The following is a 14,775-nucleotide window of genomic DNA, read 5'->3' on the forward strand; positions in this document are numbered from 1 at the left end:
TGCAAAACACTTTTTCATTCTCTTCTCTGGTAAAAGGGGGAAAAATCTAGTTCCTCTTTCTGTCTTGATATAATAGATACAATTTGATCTGCTGTGACCTTGATATCAGACATTTTTCTTTTAATAATATATGTGTGTAGTACTGAGATGTTCCCATGGAGATTAGTTCTATGCTGCAGGCCATTAGCTTGTTTCCTTGGTATCAGTTCAGGGCACACTTATCCCTCAGCTTGTCCAAGTTAAAAAATAACACAGGGATTGACAGCTGGGCATGGATTTTCTCCAGTACTGTGCTTTGGAAGGAAGCAAGGTCATACAATTTTAGGGATGACTTAAGTAGCAAACATTCAACCCTGTGTGTGACTGAAGCATAACTTTGAGCTAGCTGAAAATTTGCATATTTTTCTTTCAAAAGGAATGGTTGTATTTTCTTTAAATTCAGACATTTATGGCTCTCAGGGTGCTAAGATTCTGATTAAGTCTCTGGGAAGTGATACTTTTTTCTTTATACTCCATCAGGTTTACTTGAGGGTGACTAGTGGTAAATGTACAGAAATTTAAATCTTAAGGAGAGAGCAGACGTCTTCTAGGATAGGAAAAATTTATTTTATTGATAAAGAGTATTATCCTTCTGAAATAGTATTATCCTTCTTGATTTAAACTTTTTCCAATACAGGACAATGAGGGAAGGTTTGGTTTCCTTTGACTTTGTTTTGAAGACAAATAAATGGTATTTCATGCAGCATATACTGAGTTTGATGTATTGCTTCTAGGTTGATACTCTGATACCTTAACAACTGTAATTTAGTGAAAAGAACTAAATGGTTTTAAGCCATGATCATTGTTGCTGCTTTAAAGATGAAGATTATATATTGACTTAACAAATTCCATTTTTCCAATGAGCTATTTCAAATAGTTTGCAGATTACATTAATTTTCCTTTTTCTTCCCTGTTCTGCCTATTTCTTACTGTATGTATCACGTCCATACTTTTTATTTTCAAAATCAGCAGTGTTCAGTTATTAAGCAAAAGAAAATTAACCCTGACTTTTAATGCAATGGTCTTTTGCTTGTAGTTAAAAATAGAATTTGCCAAACATTTTTTAGTTGTTGGTGAATGCAGTTATGTTATGTTGGTACATTTGCAGGCCTGGAGTTCCTGTGACCATGCAGGCATTTTCTGAGGAAGACAGAAAGCTGTGGATGGAAGCCTTGGATGGAAAAGAAGCTGTAAGCATAATTTAAAAAATATTCTTTTATAGTGTAATGGGGAATTCTCTCATCCTCTGCTTTCTGATCCCATTTATACTTAATAAACTGGCTTTATGTAGTTTGCAAAATGATAGATTCAATGAGTAAAGAATAAAAGTGAAATAAAACTCAGGAGAGATGAGTAACTTGGTACAGCTCAGCGTAGATAACTACTGATGCTGATATGATAATTTTTTATTGTAATGTAATCAATTTTTATAAATGGTTTCCCATCCCAATGATAATATTGGTGTTATAGAAAATGTCTAGTATAAGCATGTTCACTTAGTCTTATGCTGACATGCTGTATTCCAGTGGCAAAACTTGCATGAGTGAGTTACATGGTGTTATTATTATATTTTTTAAAACCAGATCAAAAAGTTCTTGTCAATGGGACTGAGGTTGCACATGAATTTGCTTATTTCTGCCTCTCATCAGGAAATGAGTCTGAAATGCTGAATTGAATCACACTATTTATTCTTACAATGATAAATATATTGGTCTTATGGGCCAGAAATGATGGGGTTTTCTAGACAACAACACGGTCATGTCTCTGCCCCAGTAGTTGTTTGATTGACTCTTTGTTGCACCAATCTGCTTTCATTTGCAGAGATGTTTATTGCCATGACATGTTAGCTGAGCTGGACTCTCCAATAAGTTTAAAACTTCTGGGTGACCCAAACTGGAACATAAGTCCCAGGAATCATCACATTCTTAATAATTTAAATGACCTTGAAACTGTGGGAATTTAACCTGCAGAGAAACAGGAACGTGGAGCACACAAATCCCAGTTAACTGGCTACAGCCAGTTCAGTGGCTGTAGCTGACATTGTTCTGAAGGGGCACAGACCTCTGGTCCTGCTGTTAGAGCTGCTGGTGGTGCTATGTTCTGGCTGTAATCAGCTGTATTTGTGCCTACTGAGCATTAATATTGCGAGTATCTTCTTTTTCTGGTTTCGTGAAAGTCCTTAAAATAATTTGTCTTTTTTGCTCTTTTTGTGTTAGCTGCTCATCAACTTGAATAGAGCGAATGCAAAACGGGAGGGAAGTAAGTATCTGAATTAGCATGAAGGCAGATTTTGTTAATATTTTAAAATTGAGAAAGATAAAGGTAATTAGTTGTTTTTTTGTTTTTTTTTTTTTTTTTTTCCTCTCTGGAACTTTTTTCCCCTTAATTATTTTGCTTTTAAATCTTGAGTTTTGAATATTACTTGTAATTTTTGTAATTACAAGTAATCATTTAATTGTGCAATTAATGGGTTTTCATACTAACTCAATACATATTGTATAGGACTGGACATAAGCTGGAGAAACAGTGATTATTTTTGCCAATTTACTTCATGCCTGAAATTGATTCAAGGTTGTATTTATATGTAAATGCAGCACAATTTCTTAATCCAGATTGCGTGTACATTTCTGTTAGAATGTGAAGGTATGGTTTTAAAACCAGTTGCAGCTGTAGATCAAGATCAGCAAAAAAGCTGAATTTGTGCATTTAAAATATAAACCAAAATATGTAAGTAGAAGAGATGGCTTTCTCTATACAAAGAACATTAGCTTTCTTCTGTTGGCAAAGTATGAGTGAAAACAGGTATCCTCTTTTGATTATGAGGCAATTTATGCTTGCTTTTTTAAAAACTTGGAATTGCTGATTCAAGCTGGATCCTGGTGTTATTAAATACAATTTTTTGCTCAGATTTGTCTTTTCATGATGCAAGACCAGGTTCCCAGGAGCAAGAAGGCCAGATGTGTGGGGGAGGGGCAGTTTTGCAACATAAGCTTTTAAAATGAAGTTTTGATGTGAAGAAAGAGTAAGATAGGAACAACAAAGGAATGCTGGAGCTCAGCTGTTGTCCTGTTCATACATCTGCTTTCATGTAGTCAGATCATTAACTGCTGTGAAATGATATACATGTGTCCTGTATCTTTAGTGTGGGAATTTCTTTGGCTGAGGGTAGGACTCAGTAAAAACCCTGCTGTTGATAATTATGTTTTTTCATCATAAGTACTTCCTTGTCCCATTTGGTGAACTCTCTCAGATGTTGTTGATGTTGCAGTAAGTACTGTTAAATTCCATCTTGCATCTGCCAACATGTGTAACTAATCAGAGATCCCATTCTTCAAAGGATGCTGCTGTGAACAGATTCACTGAAGCCACTATCACCAGAACAAGCCTTTACTTCAGCTAGGCAGGCTCCTGAAGGAGAAAAGCAGAATTTCTCTATAAAAAGTGATGTATTCTTCCAATTTCAGAATATTTATAGTTTTGCCTCAAAAGTACTAGCTTTATGATTAAGTCCAGCCTTATTTACAGTGAAAGACATAATTGTAATGGTGCTTTAAAACTGTTCAACCCTTTTTTTTTTTTTTTTTTTTTGTAGGTGCACAGTTGGATAAGATAGGGTTCACCATCATCAAAAAGTGCATCAGTGCTGTTGAAACACGAGGTAATGATCAACTCAACCTGTTTGTGGAGAGGGTGAAGCAGCTGGTCTGTTGAAGAAGGTGATAAAGTCTGCTGTAGATCTCTGAAAAAGACTTTACCATGGAAGACATTTCACTGATTACACTGACCAAGACAGGAGTCTGTCCAGTCTTTCCTTTTATGCATGTTTTTCTTTCCAGAAATATGTTTTCCAGAAGTGCTCACAAGTGGGGAATAACACCTCTCTTGAGAAAGAGAGCCAATTTTTGTGCACAGAAGCTAAGACAAACTTGCTGTGTTTTGTAGGCATTGCTTGCACCTTTGCTTTGCTGTTTGAACAGAGTAATTTATTTCAGTGTTTCATTTCTGTTCAGGCTCTTAAGGCAGAAGAACAGGAGCTGAGCAGGCACGTGATTAACAGAAAATGTTGAAGTACTTTCTATGGACTTAGTTTCACCCCAGGGACAAAGATGCTATCAGATTTTATTGTTGCATATATTCATTGTTGTACTTCCAGAATTGGAGATGGAGAGGTCAGTGTGCAGACAGTATTCAAGAGGTATTTGGGATTGATTTTGGAGAGGCTCTGCTGAAGTGTGTGCTGACCAGCCACTCCGAGGCTCACTGCATTGTACATGGCACTGTGTGGAGAAACAGCTTGTTTGGCTGTTGTTTTTAAAAAAAAGAGGTGAAGGCATGAAAGTAGGTGAGGTTACAGTATATTTCTCAGTTTGTTAAGAGATGTTGTAATTTCTCTGTGTGCATTTTTGTTTTCTCCTAAATTGTTCACTTTCCTTCCTACTCTCAAAGAGCACACTTAGAATTTTTCACTAACTGGATCTTTTTTTTCTGTAAGTCTGGCATTGCACAGGGCAGAATACTTACATCTTTCTGTGTATCACAGTCCAGCTGAACTAAGATGAACAGAAGAGCAGGTTCATGCTTGCTGTCAGTGCAGTATCTTGCTGAAAAACAGTGTCTTCCATGTATGTGCTTACTATACAATATTATTAGGAACACAAGCAGCCTTTGTGAGACTTAAAGTTTTGCATTTAAACAGCAAGAAGTATCTGAAGTCCTTTTTGTATCAGTCCTGTCTGATACATTAAAGATGTTATTTCAGATTAGGCTATATTCTATCTGGTGTTATTTTTGTACATTCTGTTCTTTTGAATATTTTTTTCAGATAAGTTTGCCTGTCTCATCACTTTAAAATTTCAGTTACTGGCATTTACAGTCTGAATATTTGAGCTGGGAAACATTGCAGATAAAGCTGGTGTCCTACAGATAAGTTGTCTTCACTGCAAAACCCTGTCTGACTATAGTCTGGATCTTCTCTTTACAGTGAATTAAGCAGATTTAATAAAAAGGGTGGCATGTGCTCATGTAATGAAAGGCTAGTTTTGGCCTATAGTACAGTTACAGAGTACCTTACAATACCTCATGAATTCTCCTTACTATAAGCAGTGTGGAGTATATTATATTTTGGTTTATTATTTATAAATGTGTTCAAATAGTTTTCTTTAAGTTGTGGGTTGATTTTCTTTTTCTAATACCTTACAAGAAAAGTGAAACAAGGACACACAACTGTGGAAAAAAATGCAAACATTTTCTTTATGAAATGACTATTTGGAAAAATGTTTTTTGTTGACTTTCTTTTTCCCTCAGGGCTGTGAGTGGATAGATTAAACTGAATGGAGATTTAAGTTCACTCTATCCTTTATGCCTTGATTTAGGAGCATGTAAGAAGGCGCAAAGTACTTGTGTAACCCTCTCATTCAAGACAAATTATGAGCTTTCATGGGTTAGCAGCATTTATCCCCATTGTGGGGTCTGGCTGAAACATACTTGGGAAAGAATTAAAGTTCCCCAAGTCTATGCAGACTTTGCACCTTTGCTGTTGTATGTACACAGCCTCTGTAAGATATGCAGTCAGTAGAGTGCTTTGTGGTAGTTACCACCAATGAAAAAGACTTGTGTCTTTTGTCTATTAATTTTGTTTCAGAAAGTACACAAAAAAGAAAATAAATCAGTTTTCAATTAATATTTCTCATTCTGGAGTTCCAAGAATATATTTAGGTGAGGTACTATCTTCCAGGAACTCAACAATGTGCTTAGTTTGGTTTCAATCCACTTGATTTTTTCCATTACATTTCAAGCAGTCATTGATGTTTTTCTGTTTACTGATTCTGAACGTAACATCAACTGCATTTAAAAAACAAAACAAGTAAACAACTCCAAAACAAAACAAAAAACCTCTAAAGGACCTTCTGCTGATGTCTGCTGAGCTAAACAAATGGAGGGCCAGAAGAACATTCAGTTGTTTGTCTCAGAAGAGTTTGGACAAATAGCTGCAGATGAAGAAAATCCATCTTTCAAGTGGCAGAATTTTCTACCTGTACTTTTCCTTGAAAACCGTTTTTACTTGGTTATTTCACTTTAATGATAATACATCAAAAGCAAGTTATATTCAGCAGGAGAAAACAGGACAGATGCTTCTTCAGAGATGGTGCTTGTGTGCCATGTTTTTATCTCTTTTAATCATAATGGGTGTGAGGTTGGCGTGGGTGGGAAGAGAGGACAGTCTAGTGTGGGTGGAAACTGAGAATAGTCTTGTCATGTCACAGCAGAAGTAGTCTGGTTTTCAGAGAGAGAAGAGCATAACAGAGATATTGAATATAAACTTGTCAATGGTTGGATTTTTTTTTCTCAGTTATGTTCCCTTTTATAATGCCAAGAAGGGAATTATTTGCTCTGAATGAATAGAAGCACAAAAATTAGTGTCTTTGTTTAAATGCATGTGAGCTTCTGATTCAGCTTTGCCTTGTAAGAGATTGGCTGTGCTTCACTGGTAGGCCATGCTGAGGCATCAGGATATGCATCCCATCTCTCACATACTGACCACCACACTGGTTGGATGTGCATCTGTGTTTTGTCTTGGAGAGAGAGAGCATTTTGGGATTCTCTTTGGAGTATTTCATTTATTATTCTCTACTGAGAATAATAGAATGGGGTAGATGTTTATAGAAACATCAAAGAGCTGCGTGCTCCACTAGTAAAGGCTCCGTGCATGTTTTTGTGTGCAAGTAGCTGGTTGTACCTTCTGAGGGGATGTGATGGGTAAAGTTTGCCAGAGCAGTATTTGTCTTGAGCTTAGTACTAGCGGAGCTGCCAATCTGAGCTGCAGAGAGATGGCAGCATTGAGCTGCATGACCGGCCTGGCTGTTCCTCAGGCAGAAAGTACATGGTGAAAAGGGAGTAGAAAACCTTTGCAAGTGATATAAAACCCTCTGTCATTACTTGGAATTCAGAGTGTCACTTGTATGGCTGTTTCTGTGCCATGGATTTTGGTATAAAAATTTGTATTTGCAGCTATATTGCAAGTCTGTGTCAGCCCCATGTACAATGCCAGTTGCAAAGTAAACTTTCCTACTCCATACCTTGCTTACAATAGTATAAATTACTATCTTGCTTTCAATACCTTATAATTCTAAGCATGCTTCACAAGCTGTATCCCTGTGCCAAATTCTGTATCAGGCAGCCAAACATCTTGAGATAATGTAAATATGAAGGAAGTTGTGCTGTGGGGCTTTACCATTCCAGGTTGCCAATAGTGGTTGAGCTGGCAGACTCAGCATCTGAACCCCTTCAGCATTTCAGGCAGTGGTGAGCTATTCCTTGCAGTGAGTCATCCTGTCAATTGTGTTCTGTAAATGCCAAGCATTATCAGTGTTGGATGTGCTGAAGATCTGAAATGTGCAGATTAAATGAGAAGTAGGACTGTTTCAAACCAGGTTTGTATATTTTAAATACAACATCATTTGAAAGTACGGTTAAAGGTATAATCTCAAACTATGTTAAAATTAATGCCTCTTTTCACTCCTTGATGTCTGCTAGCAATTAGCTATGCTTTTCTCAGGTTGATGAATTTGAAACTGACCAATTATCTGGTAATCTCTATCACAGACTCATGATTATTGCTGGAAGATTGTCATAGTTTTAATACTGCCATTTTCCAGAGGCTTCTGCATTATCATGTCTGTTTTAATACTGAGGAATAAGTTTGACCTTGATTATTTCTAAGCCTGTAAAGGTATGTTTGGGGGTCAGCACAGTTGGTTCCCCTCAGTTTTAATGTTAGAAACACAGGAAATCACAAATCAACTTCTGAGATAAGCAAAAGCTGAGTGTGACAGTATTTCTTCAGCCTTTTTTTCTTGCATATGATGCAGAAGGCTTGTTCTGTGGTACTGAAAGTAGTAGAAGACATTGTATAAAAAAAGTGTGATGCATTTTGGCAAAGCTTGATGTTAGTTTGGTACCAGAATTTTCCTGGACACCTCTGAGAATTTTGAAGCAAAACTATTTGCTGCTCTCAGGACAGATTTGTAGTATTTGTAGCATTCTTGTTTGGAGTGTATCGAGGACTATATTGTTGAGGTTTTTTATAGTGTCTTCAAGTAGTGCATAGCATGCTATCATACTTGTTCTAGGGATCACTGGAAAACTTACTTGGTTGTGTTGATAACTTCCTATTTTGAGAAGAACAGTGTTGTGGCCCCATAGCTGTTTTGGTTTTATTCAGTTCATTCTTTTGTGCACAGCTGAACTGTGAGCATACTGCTGAGCTGTGCATTTTGATGAGTGCAGATAAAATAAAGGAGATCTGGTTTATTCTGTTAATTTGAGTCAGCTCCAAACCTGGCATCTAGCTTAAGGCTCAGCACCATTTCAGCAGTGCTTGCATCCTGGGGAGGAAAAAGGTCCAGTTTTACCCAGGTGGAGCAAGCAAGGCAAGGAGCAGCTGCAGCCCTGGGACAGGGGAAGGAGCAGTGCTGGCAGTGAGTTCAGCAGGTTCAAGAATCTGGGATGGCTGAGGAGGCTGCAGACTGTGTGAGGAAGAGGAAGGCATCAGAGAAGAGAGAAAAGTTGCAGCAAGGCTAGGCAGGAAGAGGAGGAGGTAGAAAATGCCAAGTTCTCTCTACCATACTGAGAATTATTGCTGTGTATTATGGCTCTGTCTGACAGTAATTCATTAAAAGGCTAATGATTTTTACATACTTCATCTAATATTTATTTGGGAAGAACTTTTTCTCATATGACTGGTTTTAATTTTCCTTCTCTGTGTTGGAACAGCTTGGTATTGAAGCTGGGAATTCTCCACAACTCTTCCTTTGTTGAAGGATATTTTGAATAAGAATACCACATAATCTGTTATTTGAAAAGATTTCCTTGGAGTAGAAATGCAGCTATGTTGTGGCATTTCTACTCTTCCAGACCAGTGTGATTATGAAGGTAGATTGTGTTTGTAGATGGCTGCTTATTATGAGGCCTCTCAAACATCTGTGTACTGTAGTATTTCACCTCCCACTGTCTAGGCTCTGAAACAATGCAGCAGACAAAGACTACCTTATTTTGCCCTTTTTCTTCCCTACCCCTTCTGTCCCTGCCATTTTTTTTTTTTTCAATTTATATTCACAGTTTTACTTCCCTGGGGCTAAAGCTGGGTAATGTAATGGTAAGCAAAAGCAGGGGAAGAAAATGGGTAGAGAAGTGAATGTATGTGAGATGATGGAAGGGCACAGAGGAATGCCAGGAAAGTGGTCCAGTGCCTATATAGAATGGGAGTAGAGGACTGAAAATACTGTACTGGTTATGGCTCCTCTGTTCATCCCAAGAAAAACTGTTCAGTAGCTTTTGGTGGTGCCTCTGGATGTAACTCCTATGTGGACCACAGTGGGTTGGAATGAGGCCTTGTATCTTAAATGGAAAGCATTTATAAAATTGAAAAAGTACTGATTTTGAGTACTGGGAATAGGCTTAGGTTTTTCTTCATCCAAAATGTTTCAGTCATTTCATAATGGTGGGGGGGGGAGGGGGAAGAAGTGTTAAAGTTACTGAAGAAATCTTAATTTAGCATTTGTTTGTTCAGTTCCTGCATTATTAGAATGTGGCTGTTGATGTACCCAAAATGGAATTTAAAAGATTTGAAATTAGGCAGTGGTTTATTTATTTATTTTCAAGTAAAGCTTTGACCCTGTTTGCTTCTCTTCTCAGTTTCAGAAGTGGAATTGAGGTACATGAAATCTTTGTCAAAATATAGCATGAACGTATCTTAAAAACAGAGTAATGAAAGGATTCTTCATTTATAATGTTCTCAGAACTGTTAATACAATGTAGTCTCCTTGTCTTTCGAGATAATTTGTTGTCTGGGGCAAAAATTTTAATGCTAAATTTGCCTGTGGTTGATCTCATGCTCATGATTTTTTTTTTTTTTTTTACATAATAGGTATAAATGACCAAGGATTGTACAGAGTTGTGGGGGTGAGTTCAAAGGTCCAGAGACTTCTGAGTTTGTTGATGGGTATGCCTCTATTTTACAATTTTTTTTGAATATTTTATTTCATGTTGTTTTGCTGTCAATATTTAGTTCGTAAAGCACCTTCCAGTAGTTTGCGCTAGTCCATGCAAATAATCACCACACCATTGTAAGTTTCCCTACTTTAGAAAGACCTGGATTAGTTAGTATGAATAAATGAATGAATAAAAGAACTGCTATAAGGCATGTGTAGTAGCAAAGATTGTGGTTTGTGCAAGGTTGATGGAAGTGGGATTAAAGCAGCCTAGGTTGAAGGATCGGATCAGAAAATACAAAATATCAAAGTCAGGAAAGTTTGAAGCTCGTTGCTTCATTGTTTCAAGTTTCCACCTTCCTTCTCCCATGTCTGGAATGTACAAGTGTACACACCCATGTGTCTGTAGTTAATCACTGTGCAAAATAAGACAGTTAAAGAGCTATTTGGTTTAAGAGGAGTGATATGATATATGTTTTAATAATAACTGTGTGTCGAGGCAGGAGACAGATGGAGAAAGGATTTGGTTTTGTAAACTTAAACATCTTAGGCTCTTTTATACCTAGTTAGCTAAAATAATTTGCAGAATTTTTTTCTCCCTTTTCTTTCTGGAAATTTTGATGCATCTTTAATTTCAATGACTGGAGTTCTCTTGCCACTCTGCTGTCCCTAGGGGAGGGAAAAAGAGAGAAATATTGGCACCTGGATGAAATCCATCATCTCTCACCAAAGTAGTAGCCATGACTGCAGAATGTGCCATGTTCCCCCATTTCTTGTCCTGAGCACTGACAGTACATGCAGTCAGACAAGACCACTGGGATTAGTTCATTTTTATAGAGCTTCCAAACCTGTCACTTGACAGCAAAGGTCTGATTCTCAGGGATTCATTGGTATGCAAAGAAGCTTGTTTGCAGTTTGCACCAGGCTCTTCTCCAGAACCATGCATGCTCCATCTGTGCTGATAACACAGTGTTCTTTGGCACTGCAAACTGAAGGAAGCCAGAAAGTGAATTCATTTCATTACCCCAGACATTATGTGAATGACAAAGCGCTTTTATATTATATGCTGCTGTCAGTTCAGTGCCACCTGTAAGACTTTTTCTTTTCCTTCCTTTATTTTTTCAAACAGCCTGTCTCCTCAGAAATGATAAGACATCTTGAGACTTGAGGACCTGCATGTCATATCAATCTGTCATAATGACCTTGCTAAATATTAATTTATGATGTCTTACTTTAATCAATATTAACAGCACCCTGAAGTACTCCATTAGTAAACCTTTAAAATATTACAGAAAAAAGGCTCTTTTTGGAAATACAAACTGGGATTAATAAAAATGACTGATCTATAACAGATTTTCATAGTTGTTTATCTGTGTTGGGGTTAGCCTCAGTAAACAATAACCATCTTTAGCCATTGACCATGGGAAGAATGATGTGCTGTCACTCAGAGAGCCTTGATTAAATGTGTTTGATATCACAAGATGCTTTTCAGTTTTGTTCTTGCTGGCTTAGCTTGGGTGTGCAGGTCTGGCAGGCAGATTTTCCTTGCTGCCATTATTGGTATCCAAATTAAATAGACTTAGATTGCCAGTGGTTCAGTGGCAGCTGGAAGAGTTTACTGGGGATTCCAGCATCTGCTTTTAGTTACTTTTAAAAATCAGGAACATTTTTTGTCATTTCCAAGTTTCATATATTTATTTGACAAAGGAAGAATACAGTGGTATCAAGATGAGGCAAAATACTGAACAGGAAAAAGTTAGGGTGCAAGCAGGTGCTCTTTTCTGATGATTTGTTGAAAGTGATCCTATCTCTGCTCTTTATGTGTCTGTCCTCAGAGGAGAACAAAGAGGGTTCCTTTTTGATATACAGTGGTACAGAGAATTGAAAATGACTGATTAATCTTTAATCCTTTGTCTCTGGACATACTCTTAGATACCCTTTTATATGAAAGATTTTTCAGAATCATAAAAAACTCATATTAACTTTCTGTATTTTAAAATGTTTGATAAGATTTCAAAGTATTTTAAGCTACCTATCACTGACCATGAAGTTCACAGTTGGAAAGGCCTTGTGTGAAAGAAGTCTTCCAAATGGTAACCAGGCACATGATTTTTTTTTTGTAGTTTTGTCTCTTTTTCAGATTATTTTCTGTAGCATTTTAGAAAGTAGACTGAGAGTATGAGAAGACCAACATATGCTTTTCTAGTACTATGAATGCATAGATTTTCAGCTGTAATGCAAAAATCTAGTAGAGTGAAGTTACCTGTAGTTGGTATTATGCTATTTTGCAGTAATGATCCTGTTTAAATTTAAAGGGAGGCATCTGGTGAGGAAAACGCTTTCTACCTTTGAAGGGAAAATGTTAAATTAAACAAATACCTCTTTGTAAACAGGGATAGAAAGTCAGAACTTCCAATATTATGACAATGTGTTACAAGCACTGCAGTGTGAGTTGTCAGGAGTCTCAGTTCTGAAAGTGCATCAGGGCCCAGTTCCTGTTTCATCGATGATCTGCATTATAAATCTGATGTGGCTTATTCCCTACACGCTGTTGCATAGATTTTGTACAAGCCACTGCATGGATCAGCTTTCAGATGGAGCACTGCCTGTGGGAAGGGCCTGATGAGGACTTGCAGTTTTTGCTGATGAGTTCAGGTTTGATTTCTGATGCTGTCTGGTGTGAAAAGTTCCAGATATTAAGTGTAGCAGGAAGCTTTCATGGATACCCTGCTGCCACGGGCTGGGCAGGGGAGAATCCTGCACTGCACCCTGACCGGAACCAGAGAGAGCGAGTTCCCCTGGGAATTCAGCTTTTAACCCCTCTGTGTTCTCAGAGGTGTGACCTCAATTGGTCACCCCAAGTGTCAATATCGAAATTGACCTCTTCCTTCCGAGAAGATTCTTTTTCCTGTGTCAAACCACGACACTTGCCTTCCCAAAACTAGCAGGTTTTAAAGCAATGACATGGAATTCCTTGTTATTTTCTGTACAGTAGATGACAGTATACATGCACATCTACAGTGGGCATATTGCATATGAAAGCAGAGAGAGTCTCCTCCTAACCAACTTAGTGAACTGGACAGTTTTTATAAACTCTGGTTCCCTTATTGTCAGAAAGATTTGCATAAAATGTAGAGCTGATCTGTCAAAAGCTGTTCCTTAAAAATGCACAGTTAGTTTTACAGGCATAACGTTGCCCTTGAGTGCACAGTGGCTGTTGCATGAACAAGTAGCATGAAAAAAGCTATAGTGATATTTATTAAAACCTGGTTAAAGTTCCAGTTCATACTGAAAAGGGATGTTTGAAGTAGAGGGGGAGAACAGAGCAGGAATAGCAAAATATATTGGGGTGGTAGGGCACAGAGCAATGTAAAGCAAATGCCAAACCAAAAATGAAGAAAATGTCTTTAAATCTTGATGACTTCTACCATCAAACCAAGGGTTTGTAGCAGGGCTGTTTCATTATTTTTTTTTTTTTTCTCCAAGAGATAATGAAATGTTTCAACAATACTTTCTATTTTTATTTAAGAGGCTCACTTTGGATTTCAGATGCCTGTTGTTTTCCTCCCAAAATTCATCAACAAATTTCAATGAACAGAGTGCATACTTTGAATGTAAAGGAGGTTGATGATTATGAAGCAGCTATTTAAAAACTGAATATTACATAGTGATTTAGTAACAAAACCCCCATAGATTTTGTGGCTTCTCATGTGCTGGCAATTTTTTATTTAATTAATTCAGGAGACAAATTTACTTCTCAAAAAAGAGAATTTGAACATGGAAACAGCTAGCATGCTAAAAAGTAAAAAAAAAAAAAAAAGAAAAGAACCTTATATTTGAGACAATCCTGAGTATTTTGGGTGGCTAGTAGCAGTTTGCTACAAAATGTTATCTGACCTGTATTTTAAAATGAGGTTTAAATAATTGATATAATAAGGGAGAATATTCAGTTACAGAAATAATTGCTTGGCACAGCTTTTAGAACAAAATTATTTAGTCCCGGTAAAAGGACTGCACCTTTAATCAGGGATCCTAATTTGATTTTTTAAATGTGTCTGTCGTTTGTCTGACAAGCCAAGTAACAAATGAATTCTGAATTGTATGAACGGGTCTACACGTAATCTGCATCAGCCACTGCAGTGACTGATGGAAACGTAGCAGTAAATAGTAATAGGAAAGTCAGCAAACACATAGGGCTAGGTTGGCCATATACATGTGCTCTGTTCTTGTGTCAGCTAGCCATGGCTTCCTGTTTTGAAGCCAAAAGGGTTTTTTTTGATTGCAAAATGTTCCAGTGTGCTGTGTTGTGTTTGATCTGTCAGAAAGTCTTCAACCTGATGGGTCATTCAGACAAACCATTTGGTTTGGTCTGTCTTGTTCCAAGACTCTACCAACTAACCTGGGAGAAGGTGGGTGTTCTGTGGTCCTGACAAATGGTCAAGCAAACAAGTATTTCTGGTCCAGTGGCTAAAACTGATCAAGTAAGACAAACATTCAGCAAAAACTCCTTTTCCTACTTTGGAAGCACCTCTTAAATGTTCTCACACAATGCAGAGGGTCATGCTGCACTTTAACTTTTCTCATCAACAGTTTACAAGAAAAACTATGGAAAGAATTTATCACTTATAATAAGAAAGAAAAGAGTAAAAGATAAATTCTTCTTAGACAGTTTTTTTCCCCTAAACTGTTTTTGTACATCTTTCTGTGTTTCTGAACATCTCTGTTTAATTAGAGGTGTGAAAATTTC

At 37.3% G+C, this 14,775-nt stretch overlaps 1 protein-coding gene across 2 annotated transcripts in view; it reads left to right on the forward strand.

The window, feature by feature from the left end:
- The window catches only part of ARHGAP10 (Rho GTPase activating protein 10), a 136,799-nt gene that overhangs the window by 68,982 nt on the left and 53,042 nt on the right, over positions 1-14,775 (forward strand). For both annotated transcript variants that reach the window (XM_021536597.3, XM_077783017.1), the window contains exons 11-14: positions 1,148-1,229; positions 2,256-2,298; positions 3,632-3,697; positions 9,965-10,039. In XM_021536597.3, coding sequence (XP_021392272.1) covers positions 1,148-1,229; positions 2,256-2,298; positions 3,632-3,697; positions 9,965-10,039 — 266 coding nt within the window. The remainder of the gene's footprint in view (positions 1-1,147; positions 1,230-2,255; positions 2,299-3,631; positions 3,698-9,964; positions 10,040-14,775) is intronic.

The sequence above is a fragment of the Lonchura striata genome, chromosome 4 (assembly GCF_046129695.1).
Source record: "Lonchura striata isolate bLonStr1 chromosome 4, bLonStr1.mat, whole genome shotgun sequence".
Taxonomy (NCBI): domain Eukaryota; kingdom Metazoa; phylum Chordata; class Aves; order Passeriformes; family Estrildidae; genus Lonchura; species Lonchura striata.